This window comes from Microchirus variegatus (assembly GCF_963457635.1).
Source record: "Microchirus variegatus genome assembly, chromosome: 1".
NCBI lineage: Eukaryota > Metazoa > Chordata > Actinopteri > Pleuronectiformes > Soleidae > Microchirus > Microchirus variegatus.
The window spans coordinates 27,213,849-27,235,084 of record NC_139802.1 but is presented as its reverse complement, the minus strand read 5'-3'; the positions used below and the strand labels follow the sequence as shown (position 1 = coordinate 27,235,084).

General features: G+C 41.7%; 1 protein-coding gene across 1 annotated transcript in view; it reads left to right on the top strand.

Moving 5' to 3' along the window:
• Positions 1–21,236, top strand: part of nid2a (nidogen 2a (osteonidogen)) — a gene marked incomplete at its 5' end in the record, with an annotated part of 40,405 nt that extends 19,169 nt beyond the window's left edge. Inside the window, 28 exons of the mRNA XM_083897934.1 lie at positions 3,033–3,179; positions 3,894–4,022; positions 5,865–5,990; positions 6,090–6,226; positions 7,313–7,418; positions 7,876–8,009; positions 8,555–8,660; positions 8,771–8,904; positions 8,998–9,103; positions 9,504–9,637; positions 9,749–9,854; positions 9,937–10,070; positions 10,153–10,258; positions 10,357–10,481; positions 10,563–10,668; positions 11,061–11,182; positions 11,275–11,380; positions 11,538–11,671; positions 11,754–11,859; positions 12,868–12,997; positions 13,091–13,191; positions 13,914–14,086; positions 14,407–14,536; positions 14,643–14,814; positions 16,769–16,926; positions 17,802–17,925; positions 18,034–18,146; positions 20,447–21,236. Of these exons, the coding sequence (XP_083754060.1) occupies positions 3,033–3,179; positions 3,894–4,022; positions 5,865–5,990; positions 6,090–6,226; positions 7,313–7,418; positions 7,876–8,009; positions 8,555–8,660; positions 8,771–8,904; positions 8,998–9,103; positions 9,504–9,637; positions 9,749–9,854; positions 9,937–10,070; positions 10,153–10,258; positions 10,357–10,481; positions 10,563–10,668; positions 11,061–11,182; positions 11,275–11,380; positions 11,538–11,671; positions 11,754–11,859; positions 12,868–12,997; positions 13,091–13,191; positions 13,914–14,086; positions 14,407–14,536; positions 14,643–14,814; positions 16,769–16,926; positions 17,802–17,925; positions 18,034–18,146; positions 20,447–20,457 (3,416 nt within the window). The 3' untranslated portion in view covers positions 20,458–21,236. The remainder of the gene's footprint in view (positions 1–3,032; positions 3,180–3,893; positions 4,023–5,864; positions 5,991–6,089; positions 6,227–7,312; positions 7,419–7,875; positions 8,010–8,554; positions 8,661–8,770; positions 8,905–8,997; positions 9,104–9,503; positions 9,638–9,748; positions 9,855–9,936; positions 10,071–10,152; positions 10,259–10,356; positions 10,482–10,562; positions 10,669–11,060; positions 11,183–11,274; positions 11,381–11,537; positions 11,672–11,753; positions 11,860–12,867; positions 12,998–13,090; positions 13,192–13,913; positions 14,087–14,406; positions 14,537–14,642; positions 14,815–16,768; positions 16,927–17,801; positions 17,926–18,033; positions 18,147–20,446) is intronic.

Genomic DNA, 21,236 nt, shown 5'->3' with positions numbered 1-21,236 from the left:
TTTCATCTCTTCGCTGAAAAACAGAGAGACTAAAGTCGTGTGGGAATATAGCACATACACCATGTGTCATGGTTTTTCTCTATCAGCACAGACCTCTAAAGATGGAGAGGAAAATAAAGAGTTTTATACAGAAAGACAGGGTTTTTTTTTCTCGTCGGGTTTCAATTTAAACCAAGTTTCTGTCATTTAAATGTCAACACGTTGATTAAAAAGGTTGTGATGACACATCTCACATGTGCACACGAACACACACTGATTCACCCAGTGCACAGCTGGAAGAGCTTTTGGGATCAGGGGTTTCATAAACACAGGTTAAGTGGTGTGTGTGTGTGTATGGGAGAGGGAGAAAGAGAGAGGGTATGTGTGTGTGCAAGGGTCTTACACTTTCAGGGAAATAATATACCAGCCAATGACAGATTTTCTAGTGGGGGGTGTTGCTGGGCAGAATAGCTGCCCATTGATGTCATGAGAATCAGAGGTGCTCTGGTTTCACTGTGAGCTCTTTAGACACAAGAAAAAGCAGATTTTAAACAAATAGAATCTACACCTGTCTACAATATATTAGGAATATGTCCACAGCTTTTTATTGGCATAACACTATTATCGCTATTACTTTAAAGGTGCATTATGTAATAAATCTAAAGCAACTGGCCATAAAATCCTCCTAATATGTCACAGAGACTCAGGAATAATGTTCATATACCAAACTGAACTCACCAACAACAGCAGTACAGACAAAATATTTGCATTAAAAAAATATTTTGCAGACTGCAAATCATGTTTATGTTTTGAAATCATGTTTTGGCATGTGGTGCCACCTACCGCCATCTACCAATCATTGCAGTCAGTAGTGTCTCAGCTGCCGAGCAACTACGGGTTGCCAGTTACGTCAGAAAACGAAACCTAAAAGACCTCGGTATTTTGAATTTGAATGTAGTAACCGATTTTGGCCACATTCTTACATATGGCACCTTTAATGTTTGTTTGCAACAAACAACAAAGTGTGCAACTCTTTGTTTTGGTTTTTATTGTTGTTTTTTGCACCATCTCAAATAAACATTCACAAGAACCTCACCTCTAAACTCACAGCAGTGTATTAGTTACGGTTTGAAGACTCCAACATTAACATTCTAACATTGTAATCTCTCTGTGATTAGTAAAAATGACCTTTAAACTTGCCTTTAAGATCTATGACACAAATTATCTGCTCCTTGCATTTTCATCTTGAATGCCTCTAAGACTTGGTCAGTAAAAAAGTCAGTGATGATGGATGTTGCACTAAAAGTGGTTCATCACATCCTGAAGATAGTCTCAGTTATGCCCAACCTGTGTGTGAGTGTGTGTACTTGTATGTGTTACCTGTTAGGGACATTTTCTGGCAAAAACACTGACCTTGTCAGGACCAGTCGTCCTCAGTCAGCGCAAAACCTCGTCCTAATGAGACAGAACCTAATTTCTGAGGAAGTGGTTCGGTCTAAAATGTGATTTGTGGTTAGATAAGGTAAGGGTTAGGTTATTAACTGGTTAATGTTAGGAATAAGGCTGTGTTAAGGCTGTGTTAAGGCTGTCGAAATAAATGAATGGAAGTCAGTGTGAGTCCTTCAAAGGATAGCCCTGCGAACCTGTGTGTGTGTGTGTAGGAGGTTAGGAGGCTTGCTAAAAAGCAACAGGTGGGAAACTGTGGTGTTGCTTTGATGGTGTACATTGTGTATGTGTGTGTTCTCTTCTCCCACTCGCCCTCTCTCTCGATCTCTCTCTCTTTAATTATCCCTTAGTCTTTTCTCCCATCCATGTGTATCTCACCCTCTCATCTCTCTCTCTCTCTCTCTCTCTCTCTCTCTCCCTCTCTTCCCGCCACAATCTGGACTTTGAAGAATCTTTCTCTCTCTCTCTCTGATAATGAACCAAAATTGCTCGACTGCCTCAGGAGATGGAAGCAAGCCGAGTCAGTGAATTGAATTTTGTTTCGGTGTGATTTTGTGTGTGTGTTATTGTAGTAACATCACTAAATGCACATCTTTTTTCATGTGAATTTTATTGTCATTTTTCTTGTCTCAGACTTTGTAGGCTTTATATGAAATGCAGCATTTGGGATTAGATTTACGTGGTGTCGGAACATGGTTTTCCAATTAATCCTACACTCTCTATTTTGGAAATATACTATTCAGAACAGCATTATTTAAACCAGTCCACCAATAAACCAGACATTTTCTTTACGTAATGCTTAAAACCAACACTAACAACACCTCAGTGGACCATTGAAACAAAGGCCATAACAGTTCCACAGTTTGAGGTTTGAACCATCCGAATGTACACTGTGTGTCACTTAAGCAAATATTTTTTATATTCTTGCCCAAATGTCCCATGTTTTTCTTCACTCCTCACATTTTGATTTTCAAAAAAAGTTACTGTGTGTCTGACCTGTGTCCACTGGCATGAGCCAACTTTGAACACACATTCACTCACTCATCTGTGTGTCTGTGCCTCTCTGTGTGTCTAACCTCATCCACATGTTCAGTATTGAGAACATGAAGGGAGGCCTTTTCTGAGAGGAAACCACTCAATGGGAATTTGTCTGGAGTGATTTTACATGTGTGTTTGGTTAGGCAGCCCTGTAATCATCGCTGTAATCATCTGACTTTAACTGTTGAATAATCCACATCTCAATTAATCTCATTTGTGGACATTTAGAGTGTGGCAGTAGGGTTGTCTTATCCTGGGTCACACAGGTTACATGGATGTTTTAATGTTTACAAAAGTAAGGTTTTTGAAATGCAGAACTTCTATTCATTACACTGTGGTAGTCCTGTTATTACTTAACAGCTGTGAGTCCCTTACTGAGAGATGATGACAATAATTGAAATCAAACATTGCAATCCATATACAATAAAGAGACATAAATCAACAGAGTGAATCCCTCCCAGACAGCAAGTGGTTTAAATCATTAAAAAAAAATATCACTGTTGTGCTGGATTAATTAAAACATCCTTCGTCTCTGATGTAATTTAATCTGTCTCTCCTCCTGTCTGTAGTTGAGCCAACTGGGCCGGAGTTGGTTAACCCCTGCTACGCTGGGAACCACGACTGTGACACGACAGCCCTTTGTATCCCACTTGAAGGTCAGGCCTTCCAGTGCCAGTGTGCGACTGGTTACAGAGGGGATGGACGCAACTGCTATGGTAGCTGTCTCTATCAGCATGTTACTATATATTTTACTGCATGTGCACATACACTGTACCGTCAAGATTTATATAGATCTTCTTGCAGAGTTTTATGGTGCTGTCCTCCGTTTTGCTTCATCTCATCATACCTTGTGTTTCTCCCTCATTCACTTCAAACACTTGCGGACAGTTCAAGGCTGTGCGTCTGTGTTTCTTCAACATGTGCCTATTAAGTTTAAAGGGTCAAGTACAGGTTGGATGGAAGGAATCATCTCTACTCTCATCTCCCCCTCCTCTCTTCCCTCAATCCCACCCTCCATCCCCTCCTTCGGGTTAATTTTTAGTTAACAGGAGCTTCTCTGGCTTTAAGCTGGTGCGTGGCCTATCATTAGCCCAGCAGCATGTCTGTCTCTCCTGCTGGCAGCGCTAGGAAAGCCCCAGGCTCAGCCTCAGTTCCCATGACTGGGCTGTAGCATCTCTTCTTTGGTCGCATATAGTCTTTGTGTGGTTTTGTCTACTCTCTTGCACAATACATTTAAGAATGTGGTTAAGACGCCAGGTGTGGGGAACATGTTATAGTCACACAAACAAGTAACCACCCAATGTATGCACTGGAATAATTACCCTTAATTACAACTTTGACACTCACATACGCACATTCAGCGATCTCTTATAGGGGATTCCAGGTTAACGAGTTTATGTCTCACCCCCACTCCTGTTCTCTGACTGCAGATGTCGATGAGTGTGCTGAGGGTTCGAGTCCATGTGGTGCTCATGCTCAGTGTGTGAACCTGCCTGGCAGCCACCGCTGTCAGTGCCAGAGTGGCTATGAGTTTGGCTTTGATGGGCGTACATGTGTTGGTAAGTTGCACTGAATTACATACGTGTAAACTGTGTACATTATGTTCACAGGACAAGACTCTCATAGCCTCTACATCCATGATATGATTCTAATAATAATTATTATTCATTAAATGTATATAGTGCTTTTCTATATACCCAAGCGCGTACAAATTACCCATTATTATACACACATTCTCACTGGTGGTAGTAAGCTACGTCTGTAGCCACATCTGCTCTGTGTGTGGTCAATTTACCTAATCCTCAGATTTGTTGTGTTTGTACCAGATATCATTTTAATACATGTACTAGCTGTTGGCAGGACATTTTACTTAAAATTAACTTACATATACACCTTATAATCATGTGAGGGGATCGTTTTCTTTGACCAAGTTAATTCACGAGATTAAAATATTTGACTGAATAGGTGAGAAATTGTACCTGTCTTGGTGCTACTTGGACAGTCCATCATAGTTTATCTAAAAGACAGGGTGATCCGTCTTTTGAATCCATCTACTAATTGCCAATCCATCCATCATTTACCACTTTATCCTCCACAGGAGGGTCATGGGGGCTGCTGTGCCTATCTTAGCTGTCATAGGGTGATAGGCGGGGTACACCCTGGACAGTTCACCAGTCAGGGGCCACATATAAAGACAAACAACCATTCACTCCCACTCTAACACCTACGGTCAATTTAGAGTGACCAATTCACCTAATCCCCAAATCTGCATGTTTTTGGACTGTGGGAGGAAGCCGGAGAACCCGGAGAAAACCCACGCACACACGGGGAGAACATGCAAACTGCATGCAGAAAGGCCCTTGTCCCAACCGGGGCTCGAACCCAGGGAACCTGGGTCTAACCACTACACTACACTCTACGTCCTCCACTAATTGTTGAGATGTTTAATTATAAACAAAAATGTCAATCTCTGTAGAGGAAAAACTAATTGCTACCAGTGAACTTCATTCTCTAGTGTCTGTGCAACATTTACATTTGGCAGTATGATTATCATCAGTGATGCTGCCTGCTTGCTGTTAGTATGGTTAATCCTTCACTGTACTGCCATGATATTGAGCTGTACGGTCTGTTGCGTTCATAATTCCCAGTGAAGCAACTGTGCAGTACAACAAGCCTGTTGTTGTGGTCTGTCAGTGAGCTGTGCTTCAAAACGCTCCATAATTTGTGTGAAACGCTACATCAACAGACAAGTACAATTGTTTCACTAGCAACAACTAATGTTTATCATGTGGTCTATGTACTGTAATTATAAAAAGTGCAATGCACTTTACAGGGAACTTAAAACCTCCTATGTAAACAGCATTTATTACATTATTCTCACCGTTTTCATCATGCTCCCTGGGCTCCCAACTGCATGCTCCAAAAACGAAGTTAACATTTGGAAGAGACCTACATATTTGTGTAAGCAAAGGAATAACATTTCTTCAATAACAGTGAGGCACAGCTGCAAAAGCTAGGAAGCACAGTGAGAGGGGAGGATGGGTGACAAATGTGAGAGCAGCGGTGGGAGTAAATGTGAGAACAAGCGAGTGAGATAAGGTAGAATGGGGGGGTGAAAGTGGACAACAAATGGAGCAATGACATGGTGTGTGTGTATGTGTTGCTTTGGAATGTGTGGAGGAGCAAGGTCTTGCTTGAGACTTACAATCTCCCTGCTCTGTTTGGATAAATCATTCTGGAAGTTATCCAAACAGCGATATGATGCATATGAACTGAATAATTTAGAGCCAACAGATTGATATCACAAATTCAATTTGTAGAGGCGGTTTCTAAATTCCAACTCGAGCACGCCTCTCTGCATCTATGCTTGTTGATTTATTTCTTTCCCTCTGTTTTCCTAGATATCGATGAGTGTAGCTCGTCTCCATGTCACGTCAATGCCAGATGTATCAATGGACTAGGATCTTTTGAGTGTCGTTGTGAGACGGGCTTTTATGGTGATGGTTTCTTCTGTTCCACACAAGACGGTCAGTAAAACTGCACTGAAGCATGAATGTCACAAAAGATAGATAAGGGCCATTCTTTTATACCTGGATTCCGTTTTTGAAATTATTGTTTGTGTACAGGTCAGACAGTTCGTCCAAAAACCCAGTGCGAGCAGCACAGAGATAGTCTGCAGAGTGGAGTGGATCTAAACGGACAGCCAAGTGTCGGCGCCTTCGTCCCTCAGTGTGACTCTGATGGGCGGTACCGACCACTGCAGGTGATGACCGACTGAGAGTGCATGGCTGACTCTTAATATGAGTAAAACATGTGCTGATTTTAAATTTGAAATACTTCTTTCAGTGTCATGGTTCCACTGGACATTGTTGGTGTGTGGACAGTTGGGGACAGGAGAGACCACGAACCAGGACTCCACCTGGTACGGCACATAAAGACTGTGACAGACCAGGTATGAACTTTGTTCCAAGTGGGGAAGAAGACAAGTGAGTCTTCAGTTAAAAGACTTATGTATAATGTGTTTGTCTTCATTTTCACTAAGATGAACCAGAGCGCCCTAAAACCTACTGTGAGCAGCATAGAGACAGTGTACAGACCACCAGTCCAGAGGGATATCCTATTTTGGGAGTATTTGTACCTGAGTGTGATGCTAATGGACAATACAAGCCATTACAGGTGAGTACTTGGTTTTGCTCTATCCATTTAGCATCACTGTCATACCTGCAATCTTGTATTCAAACCAAAAACAAGTAGTTAGAAAATTTGTAAAAACAAGAGAGACAAAGTTGTTGCGCCTTCAGTTTTTTACTGGTTGTGTCCATATAAGTATTGTATTATGTCTATTGCAGTGCCACGGCTCTACTGGACATTGTTGGTGTGTGGACAGCAGTGGACAGGAGAGAACAGGAACTAGGACTCCACCTGGTACACCATCTGTAGACTGTGACAAACCAGGTGAGGATGTTGTTTGAAAATGCAAGCCAAGTTTGGATAAGAATTGACAGACTGTACTCACTGATTTAAAGCTCATGACTTCCTTATGTCTGTTTTACTTAAGCTGTCATAACAGGTTTTAATATTTTGACAGATTTATACCTAAACTATGTTTACTTTTTCCTCATCAGATGAACCAGTGCGTCCTAAAACTCACTGTGAACACCACAGAGACAGCGTACAGACCACAGGTCCAGAGGGATATCCTATATTAGGAGCTTATGTACCTCAATGTGATGTTAATGGACAGTACATACAACTGCAGGTCAGTATGTGATGAATGATCTGAGGTGCAAATTAATAAATTAATCAGTTTGTAGGTGCATGAAATTAATAAAATGTCTTTTTCCTTCAGTGTCATGGTTCAACTGGATACTGTTGGTGTGTAGACAGTAGAGGAGAGGAGAAAGCAGGAACCAGGACACCGCCTGATGGACTGACTCCAGACTGTGACAAACCAGGTAAAGAATGAAAAATATGAACAAATAGACTTCTCCTTCTATTCAGCTCGTCACGAGCACTTGAACTGATTATCAGTGGTAACAGTACCAGCAGGTGCATTATGTCATGGCTCCCCAAGGCTTTCTTTCAAAACACTGACCTGTGACCCCTCTAATTCCTCAACACAATGGCAAAGTCAAACAGACGGCACGTTTCCATGAGTGCATGTCTAACCTTGTGAGTGGTGCGCTGTTGAGGTCATTGGGCCACAGACTTGGAATGCCAGAAAAACATGTGATATCATAGCAGAAGGCAAGAGTAAGATGACGTTAAAAAAAACAACTAAAGGGATATTACGTCTCCATATTGAGTTTGTTTTTTTCCTAATACAAGTTATAGTGTACCACATTTACTCATTACTACCAATGAACATAAAAAAGGACTGATATATTCTGTCATTGTCCATCTCTTAATCAGATGAACCAGTGCGTCCTAAAACTCGCTGTGAGCACCACAGAGACAGTGTACAGACCACCAGTGCAGAGGGATATCCTTTGGTTGGAGCCTATGTCCCCCAGTGTGATGCGAATGGAGAATACACATCACTGCAGGTCAGAATCTTACTTATTTAAATGTGTTTTACTTTACTTACATGCTTTAATATCGCTTTGTTCTGACTTGACTCACTAACTATGATTCATGATCGCCTCAGTGTCATGGACATTGTTGGTGCGTGGACAGAAGTGGACAGGAGAGAGCAGGAACCAGGACACAACCTGGTACACAACCTAAAGACTGTAATGAACCAGGTGAGGAGAAGGATCAAGCACAATTTGCTTTCATGCTTCCTTCTTTTTTTTTAAATGAACAAATGTCAGGTTATCGTTCATTTTTTTCCCTTTGTTTTAATCTTTAGATGAGCCAGTGCGTCCTAAAACTCACTGTGAACACCACAGAGACAGTGTCCAGACCACAGGTCCAGAGGGATATCCCCTATTAGGAGCATATGTTCCCCAGTGTGATGCTAATGGACAGTACATACTACTGCAGGTCGGCATCCTACTTATTTAAATGTATTTAATTTGTGTTTTAATATTTGACCCGAATGACAGCAATTACAAACATAAGTCATCCATTTAATACATTATTACTTCAGTGTCATGGTTCTACTGGACATTGTTGGTGCGTGGACATTAGTGGACAGGAGAGAACAGGGACCAGGACACCACCTGGTACACCATCTGTAGACTGTGATAAACCAGGTGAGGAGAAGGCTCTTACCCAATGTGTTTTCATATCTTCATGTTTCCATCTTTACTTGACAATAAAACAGCTTCTCGCTTTCATCATTTTCTGTTTTGAAAATCTCTAGACGAACCAGTGCGTCCTAAAACACACTGTGAGCACCACAGAGACAGTGTACAGACCACCAGTCCAGAGGGATATCCCATATTAGGAGCTTATGTCCCCGAGTGTGATGCTAATGGACTCTACAAACCCCAACAGGTAACATTCTGACTGTGTTGTAAATGATGAATGCTAAGTAACTTTGTTTATGTTGTTTTTTTTATCATACAAATATTATTTTCTCTTGTTTAGTGTCATGGTTCTACTGGACATTGTTGGTGCGTGGACTTTAGTGGACAGGAGAGAGCAGGGACCAGGACTTCACCTAGTACACCATCTGTAGACTGTGACAAACCAGGTGAGGAGAAGGATCTTGGGATGTGCTTTCATATCTTCATATTTCTACACTCTTATAAATAAGGGTTCCAAAACGGTCCTTCTACAAGGGCTGAGGTTCTACCTGGAACCATTTGCTTCTGAAAAACCCTTTCCCAAAGAAAGGGTTATTCAAGGGTTGTTGGTAACATTAATGGTTCCAGTAAGAACCATTTTGATCCAGAGAACCCTTTAAAACCCCTTTGCTGAATAAAGGGTTTTAAAAAGGTTCTTGGTGGAACCCTCCAAAAGGGTTCTCCTATGAGGACAAGCTGAAGAACATTATAAGGTTCTACTTAGCACTTTTATTTCTAAGAGTGTATGTTTACTTGACAATAAAACAGCACCTCGCTTTTATCATTTTGTGTTTTGATAATCTCTAGATGAACCAGTGCGTCCTAAAACATACTGTGAGCACCACAGAGACAGTGTACAGACCACCAGTCCAGAGGGATATCCCATATTAGGAGCTTATGTCCCCCAGTGTGATGCTAATGGACACTACATACCACTGCAGGTCAGCATCTTAATTATTTAAAAATGTTTTATTAGTGCTTTAATATTACTTTGGCTAGAATCAAAGCATGTATAAAAGATAAGGCTTAATTATCAGTCATTATTTCTTCAGTGTCATGGCTCTTCTGGACATTGCTGGTGTGTGGACAGTAGAGGACAGGAGAGAGCAGGAACCAGGTCTCCACCTGGTACACAACCTAAAGACTGTGACGAACCAGGTGAGGGGGAAGAGCTTGCCCAATGTACAGTCATGTTTTCTGTGAATATTACAATTTTTAATTGTTTTATTTTCATTTTCAGATGAACCAGTGCGTCCTAAAACCCACTGTGAGCACCACAGAGACAGTGTCCAGACCACCAGTACAGATGGGTATCCTATAATTGGTGCCTATGTTCCCCAATGTGATGCTAATGGACAGTACATATCTCTACAGGTCAGCCTTTTGATCATTACATTGACAAGAATGACAATAATCACAAACATTAGGCCTAAATTAGTATTCATTCCTGCTGCAGTGTCATGGCTCTTCTGGACATTGTTGGTGCGTGGACAGTATTGGACAAGAGAGAGCAGGAACCAGGACTCCACCTACTACACAACCAAAAGACTGTGATGAACCAGGTGAGGGAAAAGGATCGAGCACAATGTACCTTCATATGTCCTGCGTGTTTCTATGAATCTTGTCAAGTCATGCCTTAATCTATCTCCAAATGAACCAGAGCGTCCTAAAACCCACTGTGAGCAGCACAGGGACAGTGTCCAGACCACCAGTCCAGAGGGATATCCTATAGCTGGAGTGTTTGTACCTGAGTGTGATGCTAATGGACAATACAAATCTCTACAGGTATCATTCTGACTGCGATAAATGAGAAATGTTACGTATTCAAGATCGTTTTGGCTGTTTTTACAATGATTTCTCTTACAGTGCCATGGTTCCACTGGGCATTGTTGGTGTGTGGACACTAGGGGAGAGGAGAGAACAGGAACCAGGACTCCACCTGGTACACCATCTGTCGACTGTGACAAACCAGGTGAGACTGCTGTTGACTGCATTCATTCAAGTTTTAGAAGTGGATTACATTATTACATTTACAATTGACTTACAATTGAGTACAAAGTGGATAAAAGACTGAAGGGTATAGCCCACATGTATAGCAGTTTATGAAATGTTTGTTCAAAGCTTGGAGATGCCACACCCATCAGATCAAACAGTAAGGTCTGACGGAAGTATGGTTCTGGTAGTTAACCTCTTCATCACATTTTGGTCCAGTGGACTAGTCTCTGAAGCATTTTCCTGTTGACTTGGTAAAACAGAAACACTCACCAATGGATCATTGGTGCTCTGACCCAGATCCAAGACATGTGACTTGATACAAACATTTAGTTTGTTCCTTAATATTTTGTGTAAACCTATGTTTTCTAGATGAACCAGTGCGTCCTAAAACTCACTGTGAACACCACAGAGAAAGAGTCCAGTCCCCCAGTCCAGTAGTTGGACCATATGTGCCCCAATGTGATGCTAATGGACAATACATACCACTGCAGGTCAGCATCAATGGACAATTCTAACTGACTGGCTCCGGTTTGTTGTTGTTGAGTTTCATGAATAAGACTAACATAAACTTTCACTGTGTTAGTGCCATGGCTCCAGTGGACATTGTTGGTGTGTGGACAGTAGAGGACAGGAGAGAACAGGAACCAGGACTCCACCTGGTACACAACCTAGAGACTGTGACAAACCAGGTAAGACTGCATTATTTTCCTCCACAAGACCCTTTGAGTTAGTTAAGTCAACATAACCTCATTAACATGGAGATGCTACCCAACCAAAAAAATATGAAGATTAATTTGTGGTATTTTGTTTAAGAAAATAACCAATCTAACCTTTCATTTTCTCCAGATGAACCAGAACGTCCTAAAACTCACTGTGAACACCACAGAGACAGTGTGGACACCACTAGTCCAGAAGGATATCCTATAGCTGGAGTCTACGTCCCTCAGTGTGATGCAGAAGGACAATACCTATCTCAGCAGGTACAACTGTGATATAATTCATTTTGTGTGTTTTTTCTTGCTTTTGTTTTTAACAATTAGTAATGTTGCTCTTATTATTTAGTGTCATGGTTCCACTGGACATTGTTGGTGTGTGGACAGCAGGGGACAGGAGAGAGCAGGAACTAGGACTTCACCTGGTACAGCACCTCTAGACTGTGACAAACCAGGTGAGACTGCTGTCACTGCTGAACAATGTTTTCTTTTGTTTTATAATCATTGATCCTAATCATGCAGTATTTTTGATTTGGGGTGTTCAAGACTGTTGGTGTTAATTGTTGAGATGTAGTTAATTCTGGACTAAAATGAGGTCTCTCCTTCTCTCATCCTCTCACTCACACTCTAATGTACACATAGAGGCAGTTTTATATTTGAGCTATAAATTCCATTTATGTCCACTGAAATATCTGAAGCGGTCACTTTGTGCACTTTTTGGTAAAATGAACTGCCAGCTGTCGCTGGGAAACCAAACAAAAATAAGGCCGACTGCCTGGCCGGCTGAGTGACAACACAGTGATAACACCACCCAATGGATGCTGCACAGATACACAGAAACATGTTTACTTTGGTATGTTGTTTGTTTTCTTATAGATTTGCACATTTTACTGAACAGTTATGTTTCCTAAACACTGTGCTGGATATTCAATTGCACTTACTCACTCCTGGAAGCTGCCCAATGCAACTACAGTCGTCTTTTTATGAGTGGCCACTGCACTGGGACCTCATTCAGGGATTTTTCAGTAAATGGTCAGAATGAGGGGGGGTAGAGGTTTGGGAGTGTTATCCTGTGATCTAAATCAGGAGCTCTTTCCCTTTCTCACTCTCCTCCCAAATGGTATCCTCTCCTTTTCAGTCGAGAAGCTGTGCAATCTCACATTAGAAATCTACACATGCAGAGAGAGGGGGAGGCCAGCATAAACATTAGGGGAAGCCTAAAGTGGTTTCAGGTTTAGTTTTAAAGCCCTGTTGTCTGGTGAGATGTTAAAGGGGTTTTACAAGGTAAACAGTTTTGACAAAAGCAAAATAAATGCATGTGTTTTTTTTTGTGTTTTTTTTTAAACAAAGAGCTGCATCTTACCATTCTCACATCTATCTCTGTGATAAACTGCGAAAGAAAATGATATGAGCTGTAATTTTACAACTTGGTGATGGGTTTGATTGATCTGTGTTTCCCTCAGTCCATGTTGCTCCGACCCAGCGCCCTGAGAGTGTGTGTGAACGATGGAGGGCCAGTTTGATTGAGCATTATGGTGGGAAACCTGACCCAAAACAGTATGTGCCCCAGTGTGAGCCGGATGGACAGTTCAGGTACACTAGGAACAGAAGTGTGGATGATAAACAAATCAAAGTGGATTCCTGTTCAGATCAAGACTGTTTGTTTCAATTCCTTTTCTCACATAGTCCAGTCCAGTGTTACGGAGAGACTACTTACTGCTGGTGTGTTGACCAGGACGGCCGAGAGGTTCCTGGCACTCGATCACATGATGTTGTCAAACCTGCATGTAAGTATCTGTCCACCATCTTTTACTTGGAGAATATTATTATTTTTTTTTTTTTTTTAAGAACCCTTTAAGTCCCGCAAGGGGAAATTCAATTCTGCAGTGAGTTAGTGAACACACACAGCACACAGTGAGGTGTAGAACATGTAACCCAGCGCAGTGAGCTGCCATGCCAGTGAGCGGCGCTCGGGGAGCAGTGGGGGGGTTAGGTGCCTTGCTCAACAGCACTTCAGCTGCGGACTGGTCGGGGATTGAACCGGCTACCTTCCGGTCTCGAGCTCGAAGCCCTAACCACTAAGCCACAGCTGCCCCAAGCAGCGGACCTCACTGTACACTCTTAGAAATAAGGGTTCCAAAAGTGTCCTTCTACAAGGGCTGAGGTTCTACCTGGAACCATTTGCTTCTGAAAAACCCTTTCTAGAAGAACGGGTGTTTCAAGGGTTCTTGGTAACACTAATGGTTCCAGTAAGAACCATTTTCATCCAGAGAACCCTTTAAAATCCCTTTCCTGAATAGAGGGTTTGAAAAGGGTTCTTGGTGGAACCCTCCAAAAGGGTTCTCGGTGGAAGATCCTACCTGGAGCCAAAAAGGGTTCTCCTATGAGGACAAGCCGAAGAACCTTATATGGTTCTACTTAGCACTTTTATTTCTAAGAGTGTATAATATCGTTTTGTGCCAACAATCTTTGCTGAAGATTTCTTTATCTATTCAATTCTCCAATCCAGGCATCCCTTCAGTGGCTCCACCCACCGTTCGACCATTGCCCCGTCCAGATGTGACCCCTCCTCCAAATGCTGACATCACACTGCTCTACGCTCAGGGACAGAAAATAGGAGCATTGCCACTTAACGGGACCAAACTAGATGCAAACCGCTCTAAAACACTACTGACTCTGCACGTAAGAGATGCATGGATACTCGCCTGCTTATATTTTGTCAGTTCATTCTTATGCACAAAGCAAATCATTGTTTCTTTGACAGCTTTGTCTACAATAGAACAGAGGTGAAAATAGCAATGTACTTTTAAACAACAAGGTGTATAAGGAACACCTTTGACTTACTTTATCCAGAAGTAGTGACTGAAAGATAAAAATGTGACATCCATTTTCGAGCCATAAAGATTGAAAACCACAGCTCAACAATCAGCTATGAACGAAAAGTTTTGTTCACTCTTGATTTCTGTTTCACCTCGACCTGTTTTGTGTGTGTGTGTGTCCAGGGGTCCATAGTTGTTGGTATAGCCTACGACTGCAAAGAGAACCATGTCTACTGGACAGATTTGTCTGCAAGAACAATCAATAGAGCTTTATTGGCACCTGGAGCGGAGCCAGAGATACTCATTAACACAAGTAAATCACATTATTTCTCTCTTCATATTACAGTGCAATAATGAATGGTGTTTTTAGTGTTTTAAATGTTCTTAATATTTACTTTATGGTCTCCTTGTCCCTGTAGATATGGTCAGTCCTGAGGGTTTGGCTGTGGACACCAAACGTAGGCTGATGTTCTGGGTCGACTCAACCCCTGATGTGATTGAAAGCGCCAACCTCGATGGCAGCGGGAGGAAGACACTGTTTGACACAGACTTGGTCAACCCCCGGGCCATCATTGTGGTCTCTTCCACTGGGTAATCCTCTTTTTTTGTGGCTTATTTAAAGTTTGAAGTAAAAAAAAGAAAAGAAACATACGTCATTAAATTTCCACTTCTAAAGCCCGGGGTCAGTTTAGTCTGGATTTGAAAGCACTTACAAAACTCCCTGAGCAAGAAACAAACAAGAGCCCACGCACTCTCATAGCGATGGAGTGTAACATCCTGGTGGTTCTCCACTGAGGCAGAATGAGATACAGCCTTCACTGTTTTTATATCAGAACAAGGCACAGATGGTTTTCAGCCCATTAACACAAGCAATCCTCAGACAGTCTGAGTCAACAAGACCATGACTAATTAATTAGTACACTGAACATTTTAAAAGCCATTTCGCAGAGAGGGCTCTTGTTGAGTCTGCTCTCTGGACTTGAGAGACTGTGAACTAAACACACAAGTTCATCAGTGTGAGGCGAGCTCTCTGAGGGAAATCCGTGGGACTGTTTTTTTTTCAGGGTGGAGTGTCTCTGTAGTCATGTATGTTCCATAATTCAGTTGTATACATGTGAATGGACATTTAGTGCTTTCTGTGTGGGTGTTGCACTGTACCGAGCCAAGAAAAGTGTGCTGGATTTACTGATGCTATTAATCCTGGACAGTCGCTCACACACACACACACACACACACACACACACACACACACACACACACACACACACACACACACACACACACACACACACACACACACACTATTAAAACCATACAGGAATAACATCTGCTTTTCATCATTACAACTAATCAAATAATCAACAGGTTTGTGTGTGTGTGTGTTAGAAACAGGGACCCAACTTTTAGGGAGAGTGTGTGTGTGTGTTTGTATATTAATACAGTTGATACAAATGATTAAACACAGCAGCAATAACTCAAATAATAAAAACTCCAAAGTGTGTTTCACATTATTGGTTTGACAGTTTAAAGTTTATGCCTCAAGGTCGTGTGTGTGTGTGTGTGTGTGTGTGTGTGTGGGGGGGGGGTGTGTGTGTGTGTGTGTGTGTGTGTGTGTGTGTGTGTGCGTGCGATTTGAAAAAAAGCCAAGTCCTAAAGGTAATTACTGCTTCACACGGTTACACTTTGATGAAGCACATGCTCTGCGATTTCTGAGCCTGCACATGATCACCACATCACCACACGCTGCAAAGCAAACACACAGAGTGTGCGCTCCACACACATTATAAAAGCATGTACGTGTTTACGAACTTCTTATACTTACACCATCTGCTCGCCCATCCATTCACACACCCATAAACCTATGGTGTGTGTGTAGGTTGATTACTCATGTGGTGTGTATTACCTGTAGTTCCCAGAGGAGCTGCCCACATGTACACCATCATCTACAGATGAAAAGCAGTGTGGCGTCACGAGCAGCCCACACACTCTGCCTTTACCACTGATATTTTCCTGCTGAGAAACATTTTGGGGGGGCTTTTGAAACATTTTAGATAATAAAAAAAACAAAAAAATAAAACAAGTTCATTCATCACAGAAACACATGAAAAATGCACCAGCTTCAGCTCAGTTATGTGATGTATGCAGATGAAACTCCGCCCCCTCCAAAAAATGCACTGGAAGAGCTGAGGTCAGAGGTTGTACGTTGCTCAGAGTAACCTGACCGTGACCTCATCAGCAGGAGACAGCTGCTCCCTTGAGCCCTGTGCTCTAGTATGCTTATATACCCACTTTGTGTGTGTGTGTGTGTGCGCGGCTGAATGTGAGCTTGTGTGTGTGGTTTTCCTCTTGTCTCTTTATATTAGCCAGATCCCAGCACTCAGCTCCAAAACAAGTCTGCACAATAAGCAGGTTGACTGGTCCACATTCTGTGTTGGTTAACATAAAGCACCTTCAACCCCTAGATGAAGTGAAACAGTAAAAAAAACACTGACATATAAAGAGAACGTGTTCATAAGTCTAAACCTTTTCTGTCTATCGCGTGCAGCACTCTGTACTGGACAGACTGGAACAGAGAGGCTCCGAAGATCGAGTGCTCGACGGTGGACGCTCAGAACCGCAGGGTGGTGGTGTCTGACGGGATTGGTTTGCCGAACGCTCTCACGTACGACTCTTCCACGGGACAAATCTGCTGGGCCGATGCAGGTACAGAAACAGCTGCTACGATGAGTAACAGCATTAAGAGTGCTGCTATTTAAGGCTGTACTTAATCTACCATCTACTTCCATTTCAGACAAATTCGCCGAAGTATTCTTTAAACAGAAGCTTATTCTTGCCTGAAAGTGCCAATGTAGATAAAAGACGCTCTTTAGCAGATGTCCCACTATTTACATTTAAGTTATAATGAATAGTGGCCCATTATCTCCTCTTCCTTGTTATGTTTTGTTAGCAAACGAGTCTGATAATTAGGTTATATTTATCACATTATTAAGGTATTACATTCAAGCTTTAATTGTATATCAGCTTGTTTTGTGTTTTAATTACAGTTGTATGTTGTTTCTGTCTGTTTTTGTTATTTATAGATTCATTTTGTATCATAAATGGGTTTTTATTGTGAACTGTATCAAGTTAAAATATAATTATGAATGTCATTACTACTTTATCGTAGTGGAATAGTGATATCATTGCCCACCAATACTGCATTTGACTGACCCCATCCACTGACCACACTATCTGGCCCTTGGCCCCCAGAGCATTTGAGTTTGAGACCCCTCAAATCTAATCTGATTTTGGTCGCCTTAATGGTCCAGTGTGTAAAAGTAGTGACATCTAATCTAAATCTGCATGGTTTGTCATTTTGGGCTGCTGTAGAAACATATGACTGGTCAACATGGCAGCTTCCATAAAGCAAGGCTGTTGTCTAAAGTACACGGCCAATTTTTGCCAGTAAACGCTGCTAAATGTTATACAATGGTATTTTTTTGGATACGATATAAACATTCAATGAAATAGAATATGCGTAACCACATGCCTATTCCCAGTTCACCCATTATAAACATTTTATTTGCTCTTTATTTCAGGTACAAAGCGTTTAGAGTGTATATCTCCAGACGGCACAGGTCGCAGAGTGGTCCACCCCACCCTCAACTACCCATTCAGCATGGTTTACTACAGGAACCACTTCTTCTACACAGACTGGAGGAGGTAGCCATCTTTTTTTTGTTTGCTTCACGACAGCTGTGTATTCTTGTTTTCGTGACCGATCAGTCGTGATTTACCGATGTACCTGTCTGTCCATCGTCTGCCTCGCAGGGACGGCGTGATCGTAGTGAGCAAAGAGAGCAGTCAGTTCACGGACGAATACCTGCCTGACCAGCGTTCTCACCTTTACGGCATCACCATAGCAACTACCCAGTGTCTATCAGGTGAGATGGGTGTATTGTATAAACGGAAGCACTTTTCTTTTTAGAAATGGTAAGGGTTGATTTCACTTTGTCACTGTCCAGACAGGGAGAAGCATGCTGCATTTAAGTCCATGGCAAATTTGAACTCCTGACACTAGCATTTGCAGCTTGTTAGCTGAAGATAAGCTGCAGTAGCTTCACTGCAGAGGATGCATTAAAGTGCAGCATTGAGCATAGGTCACTGTCATTCTCTTTCCCACCAACAACATGAACGCTTCAGTTCTTCTCTCTGAAGTTTGTGGTTAGGGCCACTTTCTGATAGTGAGTCACTATAGCATCTCTGTCTCAGTCTGTCCTGCAGATGTAGCTCCAATTAGAGGATCTGTCTCATAAACACAACAATGGCAAAAAACGTAAAAATTAAGACGCCTGATTCACAGCAGTGGACACATTTTGTAGTTAAGATAAATAAAGCATAGTATAAATACAATTCAGTCTTATACGTCATGCAAACACTTCATCACCAATGTGATCAATGTGAGCCCTGAGCCTGTTTTCCTGAAACAGTGAACGCGTGTATTGTTTTGGTTTGGTTCAAGTAAATGAATCAATACATATTATTATTATGTGATATGGAATTTTCCACAAAAATATTGTAAAATCTCATGGTTTGATGCAGATTATTTGAAGCTATGTATCAACATATGGGAAACATGACCCTGGTTTCTGACAGTGGTTATGTGTGTCTGACCACTAGGTGGCAGCACACTTTTAGCCATTTGACACTTACGTATCTCCTCTCATGAGATAAAGAAAACTGTTTCCTTCAACAAATATTTTGTTTATAGTCATAGTCACAGTATCACATACTGTGTATTGGAATATTATTGTATTATCCAAACCCTGTATTTGACCATTTCTGTAACATCTAATATTATTTTGAATCGATAAAACAAATGTAATTGCCTAGGCTCTAGATTCTACCTGATACTAGCTCCTACTTCAAAGCGTCTACTTACATAAACAAGCAAGCCGTATATGTAAAAGCAATACATATAACGTCATGAGTATACTTTTACCGTAGCCCTACATATCTTCATGCTAACAGATAACAACGACATCATTTCATGCCCTAACATGAAAAACAAGTTGTGATAAAATCGCTGTATCTAAAACAACTCTACACGCAGAAAAGTAAGTATAGCCTATTCATGTGACTCCATGGGTGCCGCCAATATTCTCCGACGCCATTTTGGTGAAGTCGGGATGGAGGGCGGATAAGTCCCACGTCCAACTGGTTTGGATGGGCTCTGGAACGCAGCATAAACCACACATACAAAAGCTGAAGAGACACTCATGGTACATGAGTGTAAATGAGCGTTTCATTGTGGTTGATTCAAGTGATAAAACAAAGCAGTGATGAAGTGAACCATTAAAGCTTAATGTTAGTTTCACATTATTGCTTTGACAGTTTAAAGCCTGAAGGTGCGTGCGTGTGTGTGACGTGATTGACAGAGCAATGATCAGAGCAATGATCATAAAGCTGTGTGCGACCCTCAACTTGTGACCCACACGCGCCTCCGTGAGACCAAAGAACAATGATTACACAGTTGTGCTGCTCTACCTGTGTTTGGTGTTGTGCGCGCGTCACGTTTGATGTGTTGATGTCTGCACATGCCTTCAAGTCACGTCGTGCGTTAAACACCATTTAAAGTACAAAGTACCCCCCTTTTAAACATGGGATAATCCCTTAAGTAGCAGCTTGGCAGATGTCGCTGTCACAGCTGCGCACATCTGCAGCGTAAAAAAACCCTGCTCACATCGGTCTGTGCACACAACTCAATTTGTTCATTTGCCTCTCATTTCACAGCGACGTGTGCGTGTTGCTATAAATGTCATGTCCGCGTGTTCTCACACTCCAGAGACTTCAAAGGTGTGGATGTGTGGTGTAATTGTGACCATGATGACAGCTCTGAAACACACTTGTTAAGGGTTTGCAGGTCGCTTGTATGAGGCTTAAAAGCTGTTATTGTAAAATACATGAACACACACACACACATGCTCTTTACAGAGATAACGCCACAACTTGTTAAGTGCAGGGCTTTTTTCCAGGATGGAGGGTCTGTTTGTTCTGTCATTAGGTCACTGTCGCAGTAAAGCTTTCATCCTTTCACATATGGATTAACACAGGAAGAGAAAATTAGACCTTTACTGCCTCATATCCACCTGGACTGTTACATCCAGAGAAAAGGTTTGTCGTTGATAAAAATGTGATCAAATGAAACATTTCATCATCTCACTTTGCATTTGCTTTGTTGCAGGGAGCCACTAATGACAGACAGGCAGCTGCAGTCCTTTGGTGCTAAATTCTGGGTTGATTCCTGAAAAGAGGATGGGACCACACCTCACCAGGTTCCCTCAGAGAAAAAGGGCGAATAACGGGGCACAAGATGGCGTCCTGCTGTCACACTGACTGTCAGAGAAAACTCCTCCACACACCCCTGACCCCATTATCTCACCTTAAAGATATAACCCCAAAATAAGTGTTGTGTACATTTGTTTTATACCTCATTTTTAGTGTTTTTTCTAGTGTATTTTTTTAAGTGAATTTTCTATTGATAAAAGCTACGCAATGACATTTGATTTTAAATGTATGAATATGGGTTTTTGTGTTTTTAAAGCCAAAGAATGACGGATGTGAAGAGCTTCAAACTGTTGAAACTGAAGTTCTTTTGTGAAACTGAGCATCTTTCTTTCTTTCTGGTGAGGTGGCTACAGTGGCTGTTCAATTCAGTTTCAGCATCATCATACAGAAAATCTATTTTCTTGATACGAGTTAGATGGGAAATGAATACACTGGCTTCATATTTTCTAGATAAGTCCAGATATCTTATCGAACTCACAGCAAGAAACAGAATCACTGCATCCACCGAAATATCAAACTCTGTAAACAAATGTTAAAAGCATTGCCTTCTGTAATCTAATAACGCATAATCCATTTCCCTCAGCCTGCTGTACCACATGGTTCACTGTGACTAAAGATCGGCCACATTTCTCTGCACTAACCTGTATTTCACACTTTTTATTTTTTTGCAAAATTATTTTTTACTA